Genomic DNA, 18,605 nt, shown 5'->3' with positions numbered 1-18,605 from the left:
GCTCCCACGCTCTGCAATGCTAGTGTGCTCCCCAATCGTTTAGTTTCTCACCGCGGCGCCTCCCGCACTCACCAGTATCTGCACCGGCCTGATTCACAGCCGACCACATCTGCCATTTTGGTTTGGTTTTGCGGCCGCTGCGGTTGCCTCCCAAATCGGGCGTTCAATCGTCTGCCGCCGTCGCCTCTTGAATTATCGCCAGCCATAAACAGTGCCCGCATCTCCGTCAATGATGCCTCCCATGTCCGCCACAGCCACGGCAGGAGCTGCGATGTTTAACGGGAGCGCCTCGCAGTAGATGCGGCTCCGCCCTCCGGCATTTCACGGCCCCGATACTGCTCAGGAGCAGCACGGAGATGGACGAGATAAGCCGAGTTTACGGGGCTCAAAACACAGCCACCAGTCCCAGGAGTGTTCCGCTGCCGAAGGATGGGTGACCCAGCCGTGTAGGTCCAGGCAAGTTCAAGATATTTCACGGATTGTCAGGGTATGGAACGGAGCTCTTTCAGCTCACGTCCTCCATGCCCGGCAGTTAGCCACGCCCCCGACACAAATAGCTGTTGATATGCCATGGTGGTGGTTGGTGTCTGTGCCAGGATACAAAAGAGAATAGGTACTGGATAACTGCCTCAACTTCGCTGGCACATAACTATTTACACCACCAAAAACACCCACCGTTTCAACTTTCAAATGAGTCAATAAACCTCAAATGTCTCTGTGGCCTACAGAAGACGCAATACTGGCACAGAGAAAGCTGTACATCGTAGTCCAAAAGCACACGGACATGTGAGTTATTCATTTTTTAAACGCTGGAATCTTAGCCACTAAAGTGCAAGAGTGCTAGCCCTCAAGTAATTTTTTTCACTCTAGCTTGTCTTTTTCTAGTACTCAGTGGTAAAAGACGAAACTTCTTGAGCTGGACATAAAGTAAACATGGACTGTTCTGCTAGACTGGGCTACCGATTTTAGAATGTTTGTTCTTCACTGGCTGAGAACTGAAATATAAACTCAGAAGTAACTGGAAGGCAAGGTCCCTGTGCAAAGTTTTCTGAAAACCAGCATCATAGACCTGCACTACAGTGTGCTTTGAAACCACAGACTAACACTGGGGAATGTCAGCTATGAAAGTGATTCTCCCTCTCAGCTGACACATTCGGCAGCATAGGCATGACCTCTGTGCGTTTTGTTTGTATTCCGGTGTCACTGAGCAAGGGGCGCATGCAGTGACCTTGGTTTACTCCCGCTTGGACAGTGAATCGATATCCATATTCATCTCACCGGACTCTCATTCATGGTTAACAAAAAGAGCAGCATGCTAGCCCCACCGCCTGGCAAGGCAGTAAGCGCCTCGTCACATTTATGAAGCTCTATACAAATGTCATTACAAATCAATACAAAGTACAACAGCGTTCTGAAGAGGTTTACCATGTGGTTTGTGGGCCCTACAGTTACCATTTGGACCAAGAAAGGTGGATGGATGCCAAAGGCCAGATGCTTAAAAGGAATACGTTTTGATAACTGCCACTTGACCAGACACGGGCAGGGAAAAGGGAGGTGCCAACTTATCACGTATCTTCCTGTTTCACTTTCCTCATCTGCAGCGGGAGTGAAAGTGCAACGCTGTCGTCACTTTCACTCTCTTCAGGGTGCTGCCTGGTCCAGTACAACAACCCCCCCTCTATCCACATACTGCAAAGCAGAGTAAATAACACAGTTTTATTGCCGACCCTTGAGTACAACATTCACAATGGTGTGCTTTTTTAAGACAACCATCCAAAGGCCACCTCAAGCATATTGTTCCATTAGTGCATGCACTTGACTCAGGAGCGGTCGAGCTCAGGAATCCTTGTGTTCGACGAGACATCCATTGCGAGATGGGGAGAAAAATGCTATTCAACACGAGCGAGAAAAGTTGGAAAGGTACAAATATGCCTGCCTTGCATGCCTTCAGTCGCGACTCGCAATGGGGGGGGGGGGGGGGTCACTTGAATGTGGGAGAGGATTTAAAATAAAAAAGAAAAGAAAAGAAAACGTGCCTGACCGGGTCTGCTTCTGGGCCGGGGTCCCGCGTTCTGCAGCTGAGCTCCCTCCCCTCCAATAAGCCAATTACAACGCTGCAATGGCAGCGTTGTGATTGGTGCGGAGTCCCAGACGGCGCCCAGCCGGGCACCAGTACGGAGGTCATTTTCTCTATGTATGCTGCAGCCTACATAGAGAAAATGTAGAGTGTGCATGACTGTTTTGGTCGGCCCCAGGATCTTAGGCACTTAAGAGTGGTGCAAGCCACTTCTCCCCTACCCGCCCGCCCCCAACCACGCATACACTCCCGCCCGCCCCCAGGCAGGCATACCCCCTGCCGTCTGCTTTCTTGCAGGGCGAGAAGCAGAAAATAAAATGGTATTTAAAATACCATTTTATTTTCTGCTTCTCGCGCTGCGAGAAAGCAGTGCACCGGCGCTCCAACGCCCTAATGGAGCAGCCGCCACTGATCCAGAGTATTCGAATATTCATCGGAAGATACCTCAAAAGTAGAGGCACAATTTGCAGTGAGTGGCTTTTTATAACTGATGATTCCTTGAATATTCCATCTACAAAGGAAGTATTACTAATCACAGTTCACACTAGCTCCTGTTAAGTATAGACTGCATGCAGGAGACAATATGTAAAGCATTGAGCCTATCGGCAGAGCTGGAACCCTTCAGACCTGGCCAACAAAAAGTGAATGGGGCTGGATGTAAATTTCTGGCACTTAAAGGCCAAGTACTGGATGTCGAAAAGAAGAGAGAAAACTGGACAGTATCAATTCTCATTATCTGGCTTCTGTTCTCCGTTAATGAGATTTATATGCCTAACAAGTAGTGGCAAAAAGAAACACAAGGCCAGGCAAACAGAAGGAAACAAGCATTTACAATGCAATGGTCTCGGCATTGGTAAAGTGAGAGCTATTGGCATTGCTCATGACATTGTTTTTGTTTTTAAAACATTTAAAGAAATGGCATTGTTATTTACAATGTCAATAGCTTAATCACTCTCAAATGCAAGACCTATTGCATTTGCACCCACACACAGAGCCACCTACACACACACTGATTAAGCTATTGACATTGTAAACAACAATGCCGTTTCTCTACATGTTTTAAAAACAAAAATATAAACAAAAATAATGTCATGAGCAATGCCAATAGCTCTAACTTTACCAATGCCGAGACCATTGCATTGTAAATGCTTGTTTAAGTGAGTGAGGGAAGCACACGGAGGGTTGATTGTTGGAGCGGAAGCAACATGGAAGGTGCGCGTGGGAGGAAATGACAAAGAGGGTGGGGAGGACCTATACAGAGGGCGTAGGGAACCGACACAGAGGGCAGGGGAAGCAACAAGGAGTGTGGTGGAATAAGTATCCAGAGGGGGAGGGGAGGAGAAAAGCACATGGGCGAGAGAGAGAGAAACATGGAGTGGGGCAGAAGGGTCCTGGGGGAGAAATACACGAGGGAGAGAGCTGGAAAAAGCACATGCACTCATGGAGTGCTTAACCAAAAAGAAAGCGCTAGCGCTTGGAAAGTAAGCAGTGGAAGGACACAAGTAATGTGCCCTTTCTCCAGGGGTGGGATAAACACAACAGGGAGGAGGAGGAAAGCCCACAAAAGTTAACAAATAAAAAGCAAGTGAGTGAGAGGGACAATAAGTCCAACCAATGGTAAGAAGTGGGCAGGCTTCTAGGCTCAATGTAAGCTGGCAATAGATCTTGCGCTGTCTGGTAGGCAAGACCTACAAAAGGGTACTGAAATTAAGCTCACTCTAAATGTAAAGCAAGCGGGCAAAATAATATAGAAGGATTTTACAAAAGGCATTTCTACACAACTCTTTTACTAGCAAACTTTAGTCGAGGTGTTTTTTTATTGTTAAAGGCTGTTCAAATAGCCTATAAATGCATAGTGTGCTTGGCGCTAGATACAGACATGCTTCACAGATAACTGAGTGATTAACCCAAATGTGCTCCTGGTGGACAATGCTCCCAATAAAACCAGAAGAGGCTGGTACAAAATGATGGCGTGTTGTGCTAACCTGTGCTGCTTCAGTTATTTTGGAGGAATAAGGCACACTATCACTACTTTCACTCCTGAAGCCTTTCCACAAAATGTCTTATGAGCTGCCAATCCATTGTGGTTCCGCAAACAATAAGCAGTATGCTCAATGGCTGTTCACAAACAGCCTACGTACGGCACTGCCAGAGCATTCATGCATGTAATCCATGTTCACGTAGGTGTGCCCACTCCAAGACGGCCTTCCTCAACGTATGATCTTAGAATGCACAAGGAAAGGAGTAAATTGTAAGCCAGAGAAGGCAGTTTCTGCTCGTCCAGTCTAGGCGCACCCAATATACCTTTGCTCTTACCGTGCTTGAATGTTGCTATGCACATTTCAAATTTCACCCATTTGTTAGAGGTGGAAACGAAAAAGAAAGAATTTAGAGAAAGTGACCTCATGTTGGTGGAGAGCCAGGAGCCTGCTAATGTCCGTAGATCCATGTTCCTTCGTTCACATGGACGATGGGAACCAAAGAAGAACTAAGCATTTGGTGGCACTGTTATTCACAGAGAACCTTGGTAGTGCTGCTGCTGCATTCACCCTCTTGCCCATCCCACAACAGATGGGCTCATTTTGTGAGAACGGGGATCCACATTTTGTGCAATATGGGCCCAGCACTTCTTTAGAGAATTGGACTTGATATCTCCTGAAATTGGTGATCTCGTGTTGCGTATGGCATTGTAAGTAAATGTATGTGTTCCATTTTCACAAAAATATACACATGCAGAGGTATTCACCCCAAGATTTCCTGTCTGCCCACCCCTCATCGGCACTTTCCAATAAGCGCACTGCGGATGTCTCCCAGTTAATTTGCCTTGCAAACAAGCAAGTCTTAATAGCCATTTCTTCCACAGTAAGGATTTTGCATTACACTAGGATCAGAGGCGCTAAAAGCAAAGCACTAAAATGGACAAATCAATTAAGCCAGTCTTAGGGGCTAGATGAGATTTTGTGCACTTTTATTTTAATTTCTCATCCACAGCAGAAACAAAAGCATAAATATGTATCTAGGGAGGAATTGTGGCCTACAGTACATAGCTGCCGACTTCAGAGCTGGGGAACCAGTTTCGAATCCCGGCTTTGGCTCATCATTATTGGACTCTGGGCAGAGAACTTTATCTCCGCATGCCTTAAAAACGTGAAACTACTCAGATTCTCTAGTAAAGCAAAGTGCTCTAATGTCATTAGGCCAAGTCGGTGCGATGTAAAACAGCAACAACAAAAAAAAAAAAAATAATTAATTGTCCAGTATACATTAGTGTTCATGATCAAAGAATAATGTACTTTTTGCTAAAACGAATCTAAGTTTTATTTGTGGCCATTCCCGTTGAGCAGCAACAAAGGGTTTGCCCTGTATACTGCTGCAGAACAGCATTTTTCGATGTTACACTATCTCCGAAGAAAAAAACGGATGTCGATTGGATACAAAAATACAATCAAATACCAGTAACCGATTAAAAACTAAAACTGGTATTAATATAATTTTCTTCACGGGAGTTCGTTAAATTGCCAAACACCTCTATGCTTCCATTAAATTCAGGAAAAATAATTTGAAACTGTCAACTGAACGGTCCACTAGGGTTATGCGAGAACACCTCATGTTTACAAATAAAGAATGGAAAAGGGCAGTCAAAAAGCATAACATGTAGTTTCGTTTTTAAATGTAATGTTCTAGCCCTCAAAGCAGAAACAAACCCTTTATATTTCTTTACAACCAGGAACATTTTCAGTCTTTTTTCTAAGTTTGTGTTCAAATTTTAGAAGATGCCAAACGCAGAAAGACGACTAACACAACTGTTGCGGATTTCCTGCATATTCTACAGAATGCACAATGGCACTTTTCAGGGAACACTAATAAAAGGAGCACCAAAAAGCACAGAAATACTGCAAATCTAAATAACCAGAGCTCCAAATCAAATGTTTCGTACGGTAATGAGGAGGGACCTAGAGGGAAAAAGAATGGGGCTCATACTTAAAACAATGACACACCTAGTAGCTCAGCATAATTTGGCAGTGTTTGATCTCCAGATTATTCCTTGGTACAATATATTCGAAATCAGGTTGGTGGTCTCAGCGCGGCTACTGGAGCATGTGCCATGTATATTTAGATGTTGTGCGCTCCTCAAAGAAAACCTCTGGAGGCCCAACTATTTCTCTAACTTTTAAGTAAATAAGCTATGGCAAAAGTGGTGCACGCACACCAAAGCACCAGGCCAGACACACTGAGAAGGCTCACCTTGTTTAGGGGGTGGTGGTGATAGGCTGGGGGTACCTGTGGATTCCTAACCCTTCACCACTCACGCGACTCTTTGGCCTCTGCTCCCTGCTCTTCTCTCTTGCCAGAGGGTTGACGAGCCCCCATGAGGGCAGGAGAGCAGGATGGGCCGGCACTGCGGGAGGTGAGGGATAATTGAATCTTGGGCATTCCTCCCCGGAACTGCAGGCTGGACAGGACGATATAGACATTGCTGAACTGACAACGTGGACTTTGCAGAGGACCAGCTCCGCGGCCAACTGCTGCTTCCGTTTGTGCACGCACCTTTCCTCCTGCCTCGAGCCCGAGAGTCGGACCTCCCTGGGTGCCACGTAGTGCGGCCCCTACGCATGATGGCAGCGGGGTTCCAGGCGGGCACCTGTTCACCCCAAGAGACACTCGAGTTTCTGTGCCCTCCCAGTCTGGTTCCCGTGATCTTACGTGCAAGGGCCCCAGGAGGGGCAACAGCTACTGAAACTTGTGAGGTGTCAGGTGGGCCGGTGCAGGGAGCAGGCAGAAAAGGAACAAGTAAATCCTCAGCATCAGCACCAACGAGCTCTAGATACAAGTCCTTTGCTCCGTCGTGACAGTGAGGCAGCTTTCAAACTTTGAGCAGCTGCCTTTCTCAGAGTTGACCCAATGTCTGAAAACCCGCCATGCCTAAAGGAGGCAGCCGTCGGGCCTTGTAATCCGCGTCAGCCATACTGGCCCATATTGGGCATTTGTTCCGGCGCAGTAGCATGACGTGGTGTTTGTAAGCAGTGTCGGACATGTTGACACACACAGGGCATTACTGCACAGTAATGCAGCCCATCCGCGCACAACACAGAGCAGGGGAGCGTTATTTCTCCTTTAAACTCCGGGGCAGCAGACGTAGAGAGTCAGTAGGGTTGGGGCACTGCTGGATGTTTACTGGAGCCGAGCGTCTGCAGAATGTGTATGGACCTAAGGGCACGAGCAGGCGGGAAGGTGAGATGTTAGCTGGCAGCAATGAAGCGTGACTGCAAGCATGAGTGACCTCCCAGCACAGAGGAAGACAATCCGTGAGAGCACAGAAGGACCCGAAAACAGCAACAGGACGAGACACGGAAGCAAAGAACAAGCCGAGGGCACCGGAAGACACCACCGCCTTTCACCGAGGCACAGCAAAAATGCCTCGGAGAAAGGGAACCTCATTTTCGGATTTGGGGGCGTGTTTTGCTGTTGTCTCCTCCCTGAGACTTCTCGCAAAAAACACGCCCCCAGATCCGAAAAAGACGGGCCTTCAACGGAGTGACTGACCTCTTCTCCAGTGGCTGGCCAGCATTTAAGAGGCCAGCCAATGGAGAACAGGAGAGAAGAGGGGCGGGTGCAAGCCCCTCTTCTCAAAGACATTAAATCTCCGGACTTCCGGTCTGCCGACCGGATGGTCCCGAGACCTAAAAAAGGGAGAGGTCGCATGGAGGTACATATCAACAACACTGAGCTTGAAATAGATCTTTCTACAAAAGCTGAAAGCATAGACACCAAAACGTTCAACGGTATAAAAAAAACCTACCTGGCTGCTCTTTTCAAAATAGTGACAACATACTTTATTTATTAAACATAGGTTTTATACAGACCACACGGTAGCCAGAAACCCACACTTTACTATTTCACAAGAGAACGCTAAAAATGATGCCTACCTGTGCTAAAATTATTTATTTAAATCGGAGAGTTTAACAAAAATGGTGGGCATGAAAACTACAACCAACATCAGAACAAATGTCATCTTTTAAAGCAAAAGTTGATGATGTGAATACATGCCCACATGAGCAATAAAGTAATACTTGTCTTCCTCTTATAATGTTGGGATTTCCCCAAAAGACTGCAAGCATGCTGAAACAAGGGACACCATTTTAAAAAGGAACAGACAAACCTAGCTCACCAAAGAAGGTACTGCCTGACGGCTCCCCATTCTCATGTTTCTGCTGCTGCTCCCGCACGGGCTGGGACTCTTGGCAAACATAAATGGTAAGCCGTGGCCTCACCACCCTAAGGAGGAAAGATGGTTAGTCAGCTGCTATCAAAAGCATTGACAAACAATGAATTTCTGTGTTGCAACGTCAACTAATTCACGTTCCGAACCCTTGGTACAGTTGATTTACCATCTAAAGCAAACCTGAAAATCCGAAATATAAAAATGATCAAGTTTGAAGGGCACAGTAACAACATCAAAGAGAGTAGTGAAAATAGACCGTGACTATTACTTTAGTACTGGATGATGTCTGCTCTAACAAGGACATTAATTTACAGTAATGAATCACATAATAAAAAGTTTACAGTCGCAAATACATTCTGCACATAACATCCTGTCACGAGGGTTCCTGCCCTGCCGCAGTGACATGCCATCATACGCATTCTTTGGATATGTAGGGTGAAAGAGGCAAAAGGTTATTTTACAGACGCAATGGGTTTTGGAAAGCTGTATGAGTTTGGTAAGTAAGCCGGTCCAATAGCGAAGGCCTAGGATAACTGATTAAGTGAAGGGAGACCCCGAGCAGGTCATAGAGGAGACCAGTAAAAAAGGGACTGACAGGAAGCTGATGGCAAGAGGAGCAAAGGTGAAAGAGTAATAAGAAACAGAGATGCTATGCAGTCAGAGACTGTAGGGTTTTTCTGGAGAGTGCCAAGATGAGGCAGATAAAGGGCCAGAAGCATGTCGCTTACGTTACTAGGAGTGCTAAGAGTTTACTGTTTAAGTTTAAAATGGTGATCAGCGAGGATGCAGAAGAATGGGCAAAACAAGCGAAGACTTAGTTTTGAAGAAACGTTTGGGAATCAGCCTGATGAATGTAAGAGACAGACGCTGCCCAACAGCTGAGCATTGAGCAGTGAAAAAAAAGTCATCTAGGTGTCCAATAATGCAAGCCTAGCCATATTTATGAGTTTTCTTGTACTAGGAGATTGTGGACTATTATGCAAGAAACATCGTACTCCACGATTGCAAATAAATGAGTATTCCTATTTGGGGGTCATGAAACGCAACAGTTTTGTACAAATATGCTGTTCACAAAAAATATGTGCTCATACGAGAAATGGGACACTCACCGATCCTAACCTAAAATTTTTATTTTTTTCCAAAGTAGATCTTAAGAATTAAATTCTTGTAACTGGCTGAGCGGAGGACTAAACAGCTGAATGACATTCATTAATGGCTGAACTTTACTATTTATTTGCCCTCTTTCCAGGTCATAGATGTTAGAAATTTTAATTTTAGAAAGTGCTATGCTACAAAAAGGGATGGTGCTCGCAGCATTGGAGCCCTACCTTCAGGATATATATTTGTATACGGTGTTATTCTTCTTTGTCTAATGCTCTTGATAATATAGCACAAACTAAGAAATTTGGTTCATCACCTCCGGCCAATTGTAAAGGTACGATTTCTAGACTATATTTTCCACTGCAACTCTGATCGAACAACTACTTCACCACATTTGTTAAGGTTGCCTTTGAAACGTTAACATATCATGCACTGACCACGTCAAAAGCATTAAAACTGCATTTAGAGCTACGCACCGGCCTTTCAATGCGTTGAACAGCCGTATTCCATCAGCAGGCCCACAGATCTGGATGACATCATCTCTGGTTAACTTTAGTAAATCTGCTCCTGTATTGAATCAAAGCAACTTTTTAAACTAAACACAAACACTTGGCACATTATTATCACTGTCACAAAGACGCAGATGAAAGAGGACTAACATGATGATAAATAACGTGAGGTACTGCCAAATAAAATGATTTTAAATCACAAGTTCTTAACTTTTCATGTCGAGGTTTATAGCAAAACATTACATAGGAGCGTAAACGCAGAGAAAGTGACATGCTTTCACAAGGACGTCCAACCCTTATAAAGATTTACAGAAAAATGCATTTTCTGCCTGTCACCCACACAGTCATTTGGATAATTTATCCACTTCAACAATGGATTGTCATCAAGAAAATCCTCTAGGGAAACTTGTGTCTAGGTTTTATGCCTTAGTGCATGTATGGAGAAAATGTATTTCACAATGCCACTCTCCACAAAGATACTTTCTGTGCTTTGGAGGCGCTGTAATGTGGAAACACAGTTCCTCACGTCAACTAATGCCAAATGTTGGTCTTCCTGCAGCACTGGTATAACGCCTTGTAATATCACACTGACTGCTGCTGTACTGCAATACTTGCTGACTGGATGCAAATCCAGGATTTCAGAGTTTGTTCTTTGGGATGAGAGAAAATGCTGGACATATTTCTGATATTGTTCTATGGCTGGCACCTCTTCTCCCTCCTCCTTTTCTAAGCGCCTGCAACACTTCCACCAACAGTGGACTGTACACTTAAGACATAATTACTGTTCTTTATACTTGGTGGGTTTTGATCGGACTGCAATGTAGGGCCTGGTTATTCATAGGCCAGCACCGCTCAGAGGTCATTTTGGTCTACTTGTCTCCTGTCAGTGAAAAAAACACTCAAAACTTCCCCTGTCAGGGCTGGTATGTCTCGGGGAGCCAATTGATTGATTTCCATTTGGAAGCTTTGTTCCCTCGCACTTCCTCTACCATGAATTGACCATTACATCTGCATATGTTGTCCTTACTACCATGAGGCTGATGGAGAAAGCAGCCCATACTGAAACTGCTGAAGGCAACACCCCTGTTGGGTGTATATTGGGCTGTTCACTGGCTTCATTTGAGCTGGGGCATGTGCCTTTTCTTTGCAAAGCACCCACTGCCTTTGGAGGGCTAAACCTTTTTTTCCACTTGGTTCAGCATTTCATCAGTTGTTTTTAGTTTGACAAATGTTCACCTTCCAATAATATATTTATGACAAGTTTGAACCCTAAAGTACACAGCCAGGCATATCTTCTAATGTCCGAACAGGTACTAATCTAAAAGCATAATGGATCTGCAAAATGATGATCTAAAATTAAGCATTCTTTGGAGATAATCTTCTTTTTCTGGACCTAAGCAGCAACTCTCTTCCTATGTTTTTCAAGAAGGTATTGCATTAATTCCTCTACCCGTTATTGCTGGTGTCTATACGGCTAAGGAGAAAGACAGAATTTGCAGTTCTTCTTTCTACAGACAAGGATACATCAAATTTCTTACCCAGTGCCTCCTATCTTTTACACTCCTTGTCCAGTGAGGGAGGGGAATGATTGGTTCAGCACCCTTTTTCTTGCAGTAACGACCCATTATAAAATGTGGCGCTATACGAGGATAGTTGTAGACAGAATCTCTTGGAGTAGCCTTACATTTTTGCTCCACTTTATATGGGGCTGCCTTAGATGTTGCATGATTTACGAATGGTACCTTCACTATAGAACAAAATGTTTCAGCATTATCACAAACTGCCTTTCCTTTTGTAAAGACAGAGTGTCTCTAAGGGACAACAATACTCTTTATCCGCTCTTTATCGTACAATAGAACGTCTAACTTTTCTGATACTTTCAATATCACACTGATCTATAGACAATTCCTCAGGAGACGACGGACTAGTGAGGCATCACCTCTGCATCATATTCTGGTGACTATATAGTGATATATATTTTCACATCACCCATCTAATCTAGTACTCCGGTTCCACATTCTCCCATATCCATGGGGGGCTAGTGACACCTCCATAGTAGGAAAATATTCTGGAGTTTACTCCCATTCATTATTTTCACCTCTCGCTCTCTTCTTTTTGACTTTATTGCTTCTCTAAAAGCTTTCTTTTTTTCCTCTAAACCTATTTTAAAATGATATTCAGGGAATCAGGGATGTGGGGGGATGTATTCTAATGTTTATGTAAATCGGAGAGTCTCATGACAGAGAAAAGGTAGTAGATAAAACTGCTTTACACAAACTCAGAATGTGTATACGAAAAAATAAAAAAAAAATCACATGTACATCAAACCTGAGAAATTTGTGAAGAGTCTTGCAAATGCTGCAAATCTGTTTCGCTGTAACCATAGCTGGGCATCCTGAGGAGTTGCTGCTGGCAGGAGGTTCTGAAAGAAGCCAAACGTGTTGTAGATGGATGGAATTAATCTTAGACTGATGACCCTTAAAGCTCAAAAACCATATTAACAGAACTTGAAAAAAATAGACAAGATTAATTGATACCATATATCACTTTTCACATCACTGTTCATCACAAGCGATCGAAAAAGTGTTAGGTGTTTATGCATTTTCTTTCCCAGTTAGCGTAGCTCATTTACCTCAGTCTAGAACATTACAAAAAACAAATGCTGATGCTACAGAACATTTTAAAAGCAATACATGGTACAGCAGGCCTTAGAAAGTACAAACAGACAAAAAAGCTATTCGTAAAAGGAGACTGTGTATAAAAATGCTCGTTTCAACAAGCGTGCAAAATCAAAAATTCACATGACTCAAAATATATGCTGCAGTAAGACACAATGTACTATGGCATAAACCAGGCAAAGGTATCCAAGAAAACGAAATTAAACAGAGAGGATATAATCAGGCTAAACTAGCCTTACAAAAAAAAAAAAGAGCATCTGTGCAGAGAACAGGTTGTTAAAAATGAAATGTGTCTGCCCATTGTTAAGATATAGTTAAAAGAAAGACAAATAAATGTAAGGCCATTTTCACATTTTTCATGCACAATGAATACTGAAATGTGTATCGTTAGTACATACCTGCATCGCATTCAAGTTAGCACTCACATCTATAATTGGAGCTGCCGGCTCCGGCTGGTGGTTGGGAGAGCCATTCCTAATTTAAAAGATAAAATGGTTACGAATCAAAACACTGGTTTGCCAAGCGTCTGTGACTTCTGCGCTATTAATAACTTTACGTGCTAGTGAAGAATCCAAATAATATGCAGAAAAATGGCAGCTCAAGGCCTCACTACCAGTAGAACGTTTCATCTAACTAAAAGACATTGTTTTGTTGGCTGCGACAGCTGAATCTGGAAGGAAGCTATTATTTTTTCTACTTGTGTAAGAGCTGTGAGGGAAAATGAGAGCTCAAGAAAGGAAATATGTAAAGCATTTTATCCACTGCAACCTTAACACATGAGAACTGGATATCATCCAACGCTCTGTAGAAAACAGGCTGCGGACAAAGGCTGAATGGTGTAGAAGAGGTTCTAGATCACATAAAAGTATAGCGAAACCCAAAAGGTGGAAGTGATGGGGACAATGGAAGAGTGCAAACAGAACACAGAAGACATAGGAGCAGGCTGGGTGAAGATAAAGTGGCAGCCTGAAGCAATATAGTAGGAACAGAAGTAAAGAGAGATGGGACATTAAAGGAGGACCTAATGATTAGATTGCAGACAGCTTACACTTTAAAAGAAAGCAAACGTTTGGTGGCAAACTGTACCTGAAAGGGGGATAGTAACCTCAAGTATTGTATTCATGGAAATGGCCAGGGACATTAACAGAAGCAAGTTTAATGAACTGCTATCCTTTCTCCGGTTCTCATCTCAGAAAGTGAGAATTTGTTTGCGAGAGCAATCACGCAGGCCAGTAAGTCATCAGATATTCTTACAAACAGCAAGTTTGAGAATTCATCAGATTTGGCTCACAATCAAACCTACTTTTAAGATGGTACACATAGAGCATTTGACTGAATCTGATCAGTTGTAGCAATGCCCATGCATTGCCTCGTTTATATACCCTACCACACCCAACTATTCAATACACCTGTACAGATAACTTGCTTTAAAATACACACCTTTTTAAATAATGGAATATTAGAGCAAAAAAATGGGAACATTTCATATTATTATCTGTTTTGCGAAAAGTTATAAAAGCAAGCGAAAAAATTATTCAATTGCTTCAGTTTCAATTCTTGCATTTTGGCTAAAGCACAACATCACAGTCTCACCCCAAGATGAAGATCCTGTTGTAGTCCTGGGGCTCTGCAGGTGTCTGCTTCCATTCTCGGTGTGGCTTGACAGTCTCAGCTTCACTGTGTAGAGGGAGAAAACAGACTAAGTACATGATGCTGGGGCACAGCTGGACAATGCTTCAATGTTTTCCCCCAAAACTATTTATGTTTGTTATACATTTCAGATAGTCCCAAAGTTGCAGTCAGGTATGGTGTTTTTTGTGAACATTACAAATGCAGAAATGAAATCAGAAAATCAAGGAATGAAATGCCCTTTCTACAACAGAAAGCCACATTTATCACCCAATATCACTTAGAGATAGTAGACACATAGAAAAGGTTTATTAAATAAAAGCAGATTGTTAATTTCCAGGGCTAAGATGCACTTCATGCATTATCAACAAATGTCATTTGTCCCAACTACTCTTGCAGCCCTTGCAAAGTACCAAACAAGTCAACTTCGAGCCATGTTATGTTTTGAAATGGTTCACAAAAGAACCAAATTCTCTGCTTAGTCAAAGGCTGGTATAATGGAGAAAGCATGAAACGAATTGTAGGAAGCTGGATCTCTATATAGTGCACCAAAATAAGGTGCACTGTGCAGAGAGCCCAGGCAAACCCCAAAGGAATTACAGAGGAACAAATGACAACCCAAGTGCTCTCTTTTGTGGTAGTGTGGGCGAGCAGTTAGAAATAGTGCTAAGCATTTATTACACACACACACACACAAAGGCAGGAAATGAGACACAGACTCAATAAATCAGAGACCAATTTATAAAAAGTAACACGTACTTCTATATAAATTTAGATGCCAAGATCATTGGAATCGGGTAAGTACTTTAGGAGTTATGAATTTTTACAGTTTTCAGAAACAGACATGGTGTATTTTCTGGACCGGCAATGTCATCCTAAGGAGGAAAAACATGTATTGCATTCGGGCACTTGTCAGCAACTGATCTTCAGGACTTAGGGTGAGTGTGGGGCAAGGCCCAAGGCCACACCAACAGGTCACCTCTGGGAGCTCTCGGGCAGAGGTTTGTAACAGCGTTGTGTTTCTCATTCACATCAATCGGAGAACAGTACTGTTACAAAGTAGCAGCAAGCAAGGACTGGGGCACCAGTCCAGGTGAACCCACAGGAGAGATTGACCCCTGAGATCCTGGGGCACACAGGGACACCCTTGGTCCACGTCTCCTCAGGCTGTGGGGCTCGGGTGCAGTGGTGTCTTTTGGGGTTGGATTCCGGTGCAGGAGTCTCTTGCGGTTGGAGGGGGCCTGAAGAAAGAGGCTGCAGGTAGTCCAGTCTGGGCCATCCCAAGCATGGGCTAAGCTCTTGTTGGTCTGGGAACCCCGTTGGCACCGCCACCTTCCTTGGACACAGGCTTTAGAGCACGGATGCATAGGTGCTTTGATGTGTAGGGTGGCTGCGGTCACTGTCTCATGTCTTTGTGTTGCAGAAGAGGGGCAAACAGGACAGCTGGGCCACTCACAAAGTGGATCTCTGTGGTGCCGACTCTCAACGCCTGCTCGGTCTTGGAGTCTGGATTAGAGTCAATCAGGCTTTGGTTGCTGCAAGGGGTCCGGTACCCCGGGTATTATTGCTGTCATCTCCGGGTGGTCATGGCGTCTTTCATACTTGGTGGGGAGATGAATCTGACCTTATGGAGCACGGAGACCTCTTCCTGGGTGGCTTCTGTGCTGGTGGAACCTGGGGTAGACGGCAGAACGGTGGACCAGACATTACCGTTTTGTGCCTGGTACTCCTCTACCACAATTTGAAAAGTGCTGGAAGTTCACCGGGGTTCTTTGCAGATGCACAGCAGCAGGAAGAGTCTGTCACGGTTGTCGGGACAGGTGCAGCTAGGCAGGGTTTGGCGCCAATAAGTCAGCAGCTGGTCATTGGTTCTCTATTCTTCGTTCTTCTTTGTCCTCGTCTTGTGCCGGTCAAATCTGTGTTCCTGGTGTCAGGTGTGTCACCTAAATTCTCAATTTATGGGTGTTAAGTGGAGTGTAAGGTAGTAGCCGTTGTGCTACTTACCTTTGGGGTGCCTACACCCCCTATATAACCACTTCCTGTGGGGGAGTGGGCAAAACCCTGTCCCAGTGTATCTAATTTTACTGAAAACCAAGATGGTGGAATTCTGCTTTTTGTGTTCACTTCAGGTAGCCCACCATAGGAGTGTAACTAGCCTGATAGTGAGCACGCCTCCTGACTAGCTAATTTTCCCACGTCTCCTGGTGCCAAATGGGCTCTGGACAGGGGGTGGCATTTCCCCTGTCTGGGGGAAGCAGGGTTCGCATATTAAAGGTGGCAGAGTCCTTTGAAGACTCATGCCTTGATATGCTTTACTAGCCATCCTGCTTGGAGGAGGTCACAACACCTTCGGCCAGAGCAGCCATTGTTTCTGACCTCAAAGAGCGTGTGCTCTCAATTCCAGGGGGTCAGAAACGCAACTGTGGTGGCAGGCTGGTCAATACCAGTCGGTACGCACACTAAATGTTGGTAAGTTTTCAGGGGCACCTCTGAGGTGCCCTCTGGGTGCATGTCATAATACATCTAGTACTGGCATCAGTACAGATTTATTAAGATGGGGTGTTTGATACCAAACACCAAAGGTTTCAGTTAAGCCATCATATAGCTGGGCAACTGGTAATGACAAGTGCCCAGTACATTTACTCAAGTAAGATTTCCTGTTCACTTGTACTATCTAGCAATCGAACTAGACAGCACAAGGGCATATCTGCGCATGCAGATATTACCCCACATGTAATATAATCCACCCTACCTTAGGGTTGTAAGGCCCGCTGTAGGGATGACATATTTCATAAAGTGTCTGGCGACATGGTACAGAGGGTGTGTGTCAGGTGACGTTTTCACTTTTGTCTTCACCATTTCACGCAGCGTGCAATGGTAGTCTGCAGAAGTTTGGCGGTGGGTCCCTTGGGGTGGCACAATACATGCTACAGCTCTTACGAACCGTCTTTAGGACCTATGCCCTAAGTATCAGGGGTACCATTCATTAGTGATTTACAGGGGTGCTAAAGAGATTGCCAATTGTGTAACAATCGCACCGTTTCCTTGCTTTTGGGAAAAAACACTGGCACTGGGGACCTGCCCAAAATCACGCATTGGTGCCAAAGGGAGAAATTGACAGATGTAGAGCATAACAGAGAGACTCTGGTATGGTTGCACAGGTTCTATATTGTGTAGAGTAAGTGCAGGCAGGTCAAGTGTGTGGGAAATTGAATAAGTGAAGCACATAGTGTTACATTCTTGATGTTTTGTTTTGGTCTGGCATTAAAGCATGACCTTCCCTCCCCTCCGTATATTCATTTAAGTGACCAAACGTATTGAGGCAGCTCAGTAGAATTGTATTGTTGGCTCAAAGTATGAAGCCCTAGTTGTGCCATGTTATCACCACAGAAAAAAAGCAATCTAGAAGGAGCTTAAATTCTTGTGGAACTCTGCTCAGCTGGCTTCCATAGTTTACATAGTTTAACTGCCACACAGACCCAGTGGACAGGGACATCTCTAACATTCGATAGAGCAAGGAGACAGCTCAGGCCAGTACCCTGAGTTGTCATTCGTAAAAACAGGAAACCAAGTCTTTCCCAACTCTTGACAGCGAGGAAAATTGAAGAATAAATAACCTTCTGTTAGGTCCATACCAGACACAAATCGACTGTGCCTAGCACCAGATGCTTGACATACTGTGAGGGCCAAACCAGAACCACTGAGAAATTCAGGTGAGGTGTTTGAAGAGCAGAGGAGATAACTGGACCAGCAACTTTACTGGGTGTAACACTTAGCCCAACAGAAAATGTCGAATTTAAGTAGTGCTTAGGCTTTAGATTCCACCAACATTCACAAGTGGCTCATGCCTGTTGATGCCTTCAAACAGCGCATCATAAATCAGCCTAACCTCCTATAGTGATTGGGTAGACGATGTGTTGTGGTTGTGGGACCTTACGATATAACATCACAACCCTTGTCAGGTCCAGTTAGGATTCTTTAATAAACCCATAACTCAATCCTGGTTAGCTGCGGCACAGAGCAGTAAGGGTTCATCAAAGTGTAAAGCATTTTAAAATACCATAACAGTTAATAAGTAAAAAACAACACAATAAAAACCCAACACCAATTTATAAAAAGACAGAGGTTTTTTTTTTAACCTTCAAATAGATTTTTGTTGGTTTGGTGTCTATTGAGGGAATTTGGAGATATTACGTTTTAAAGGTAAGTAAAATCATGATGGTTTTACTCTTGGAAAATGCAATAAATTGCTGTAAGCGTTTAAGCAGTTTTTTCCGAACTGTCTAGTGTGGCGGCTTCTCTTCACTTGGACAGACCAAAATGAGTTGGGACCAGACACAGGGACCACTGAGGTCCAGGGAGACAGTTAATTGTCAGGTCCAGCAGTC

At 44.2% G+C, this 18,605-nt stretch overlaps 1 protein-coding gene across 2 annotated transcripts in view; it reads right to left on the bottom strand.

Moving 5' to 3' along the window:
- Positions 1–18,605, bottom strand: part of TFCP2 (transcription factor CP2) — a 295,496-nt gene that overhangs the window by 112,004 nt on the left and 164,887 nt on the right. The window contains exons 9-13 of one of the 2 annotated variants that reach the window (XM_085600782.1): positions 14,182–14,265; positions 12,987–13,062; positions 12,239–12,332; positions 9,878–9,968; positions 8,247–8,353 (exon numbers count right to left, since the gene is read on the bottom strand). In XM_085600782.1, coding sequence (XP_085456908.1) covers positions 8,247–8,353; positions 9,878–9,968; positions 12,239–12,332; positions 12,987–13,062; positions 14,182–14,265 — 452 coding nt within the window. Of the gene's footprint in view, positions 1–8,237; positions 8,354–9,877; positions 9,969–12,238; positions 12,333–12,986; positions 13,063–14,181; positions 14,266–18,605 lie in introns of both variants that reach the window. The other variant, XM_085600781.1, reaches the window with a different exon arrangement.

This window comes from Triturus cristatus, chromosome 4_2, assembly GCF_964204655.1.
Source record: "Triturus cristatus chromosome 4_2, aTriCri1.1, whole genome shotgun sequence".
NCBI lineage: Eukaryota > Metazoa > Chordata > Amphibia > Caudata > Salamandridae > Triturus > Triturus cristatus.
The sequence above is the reverse complement of the archived record's forward strand: the minus strand, read 5'-3'. Positions and strand labels throughout refer to the sequence as shown.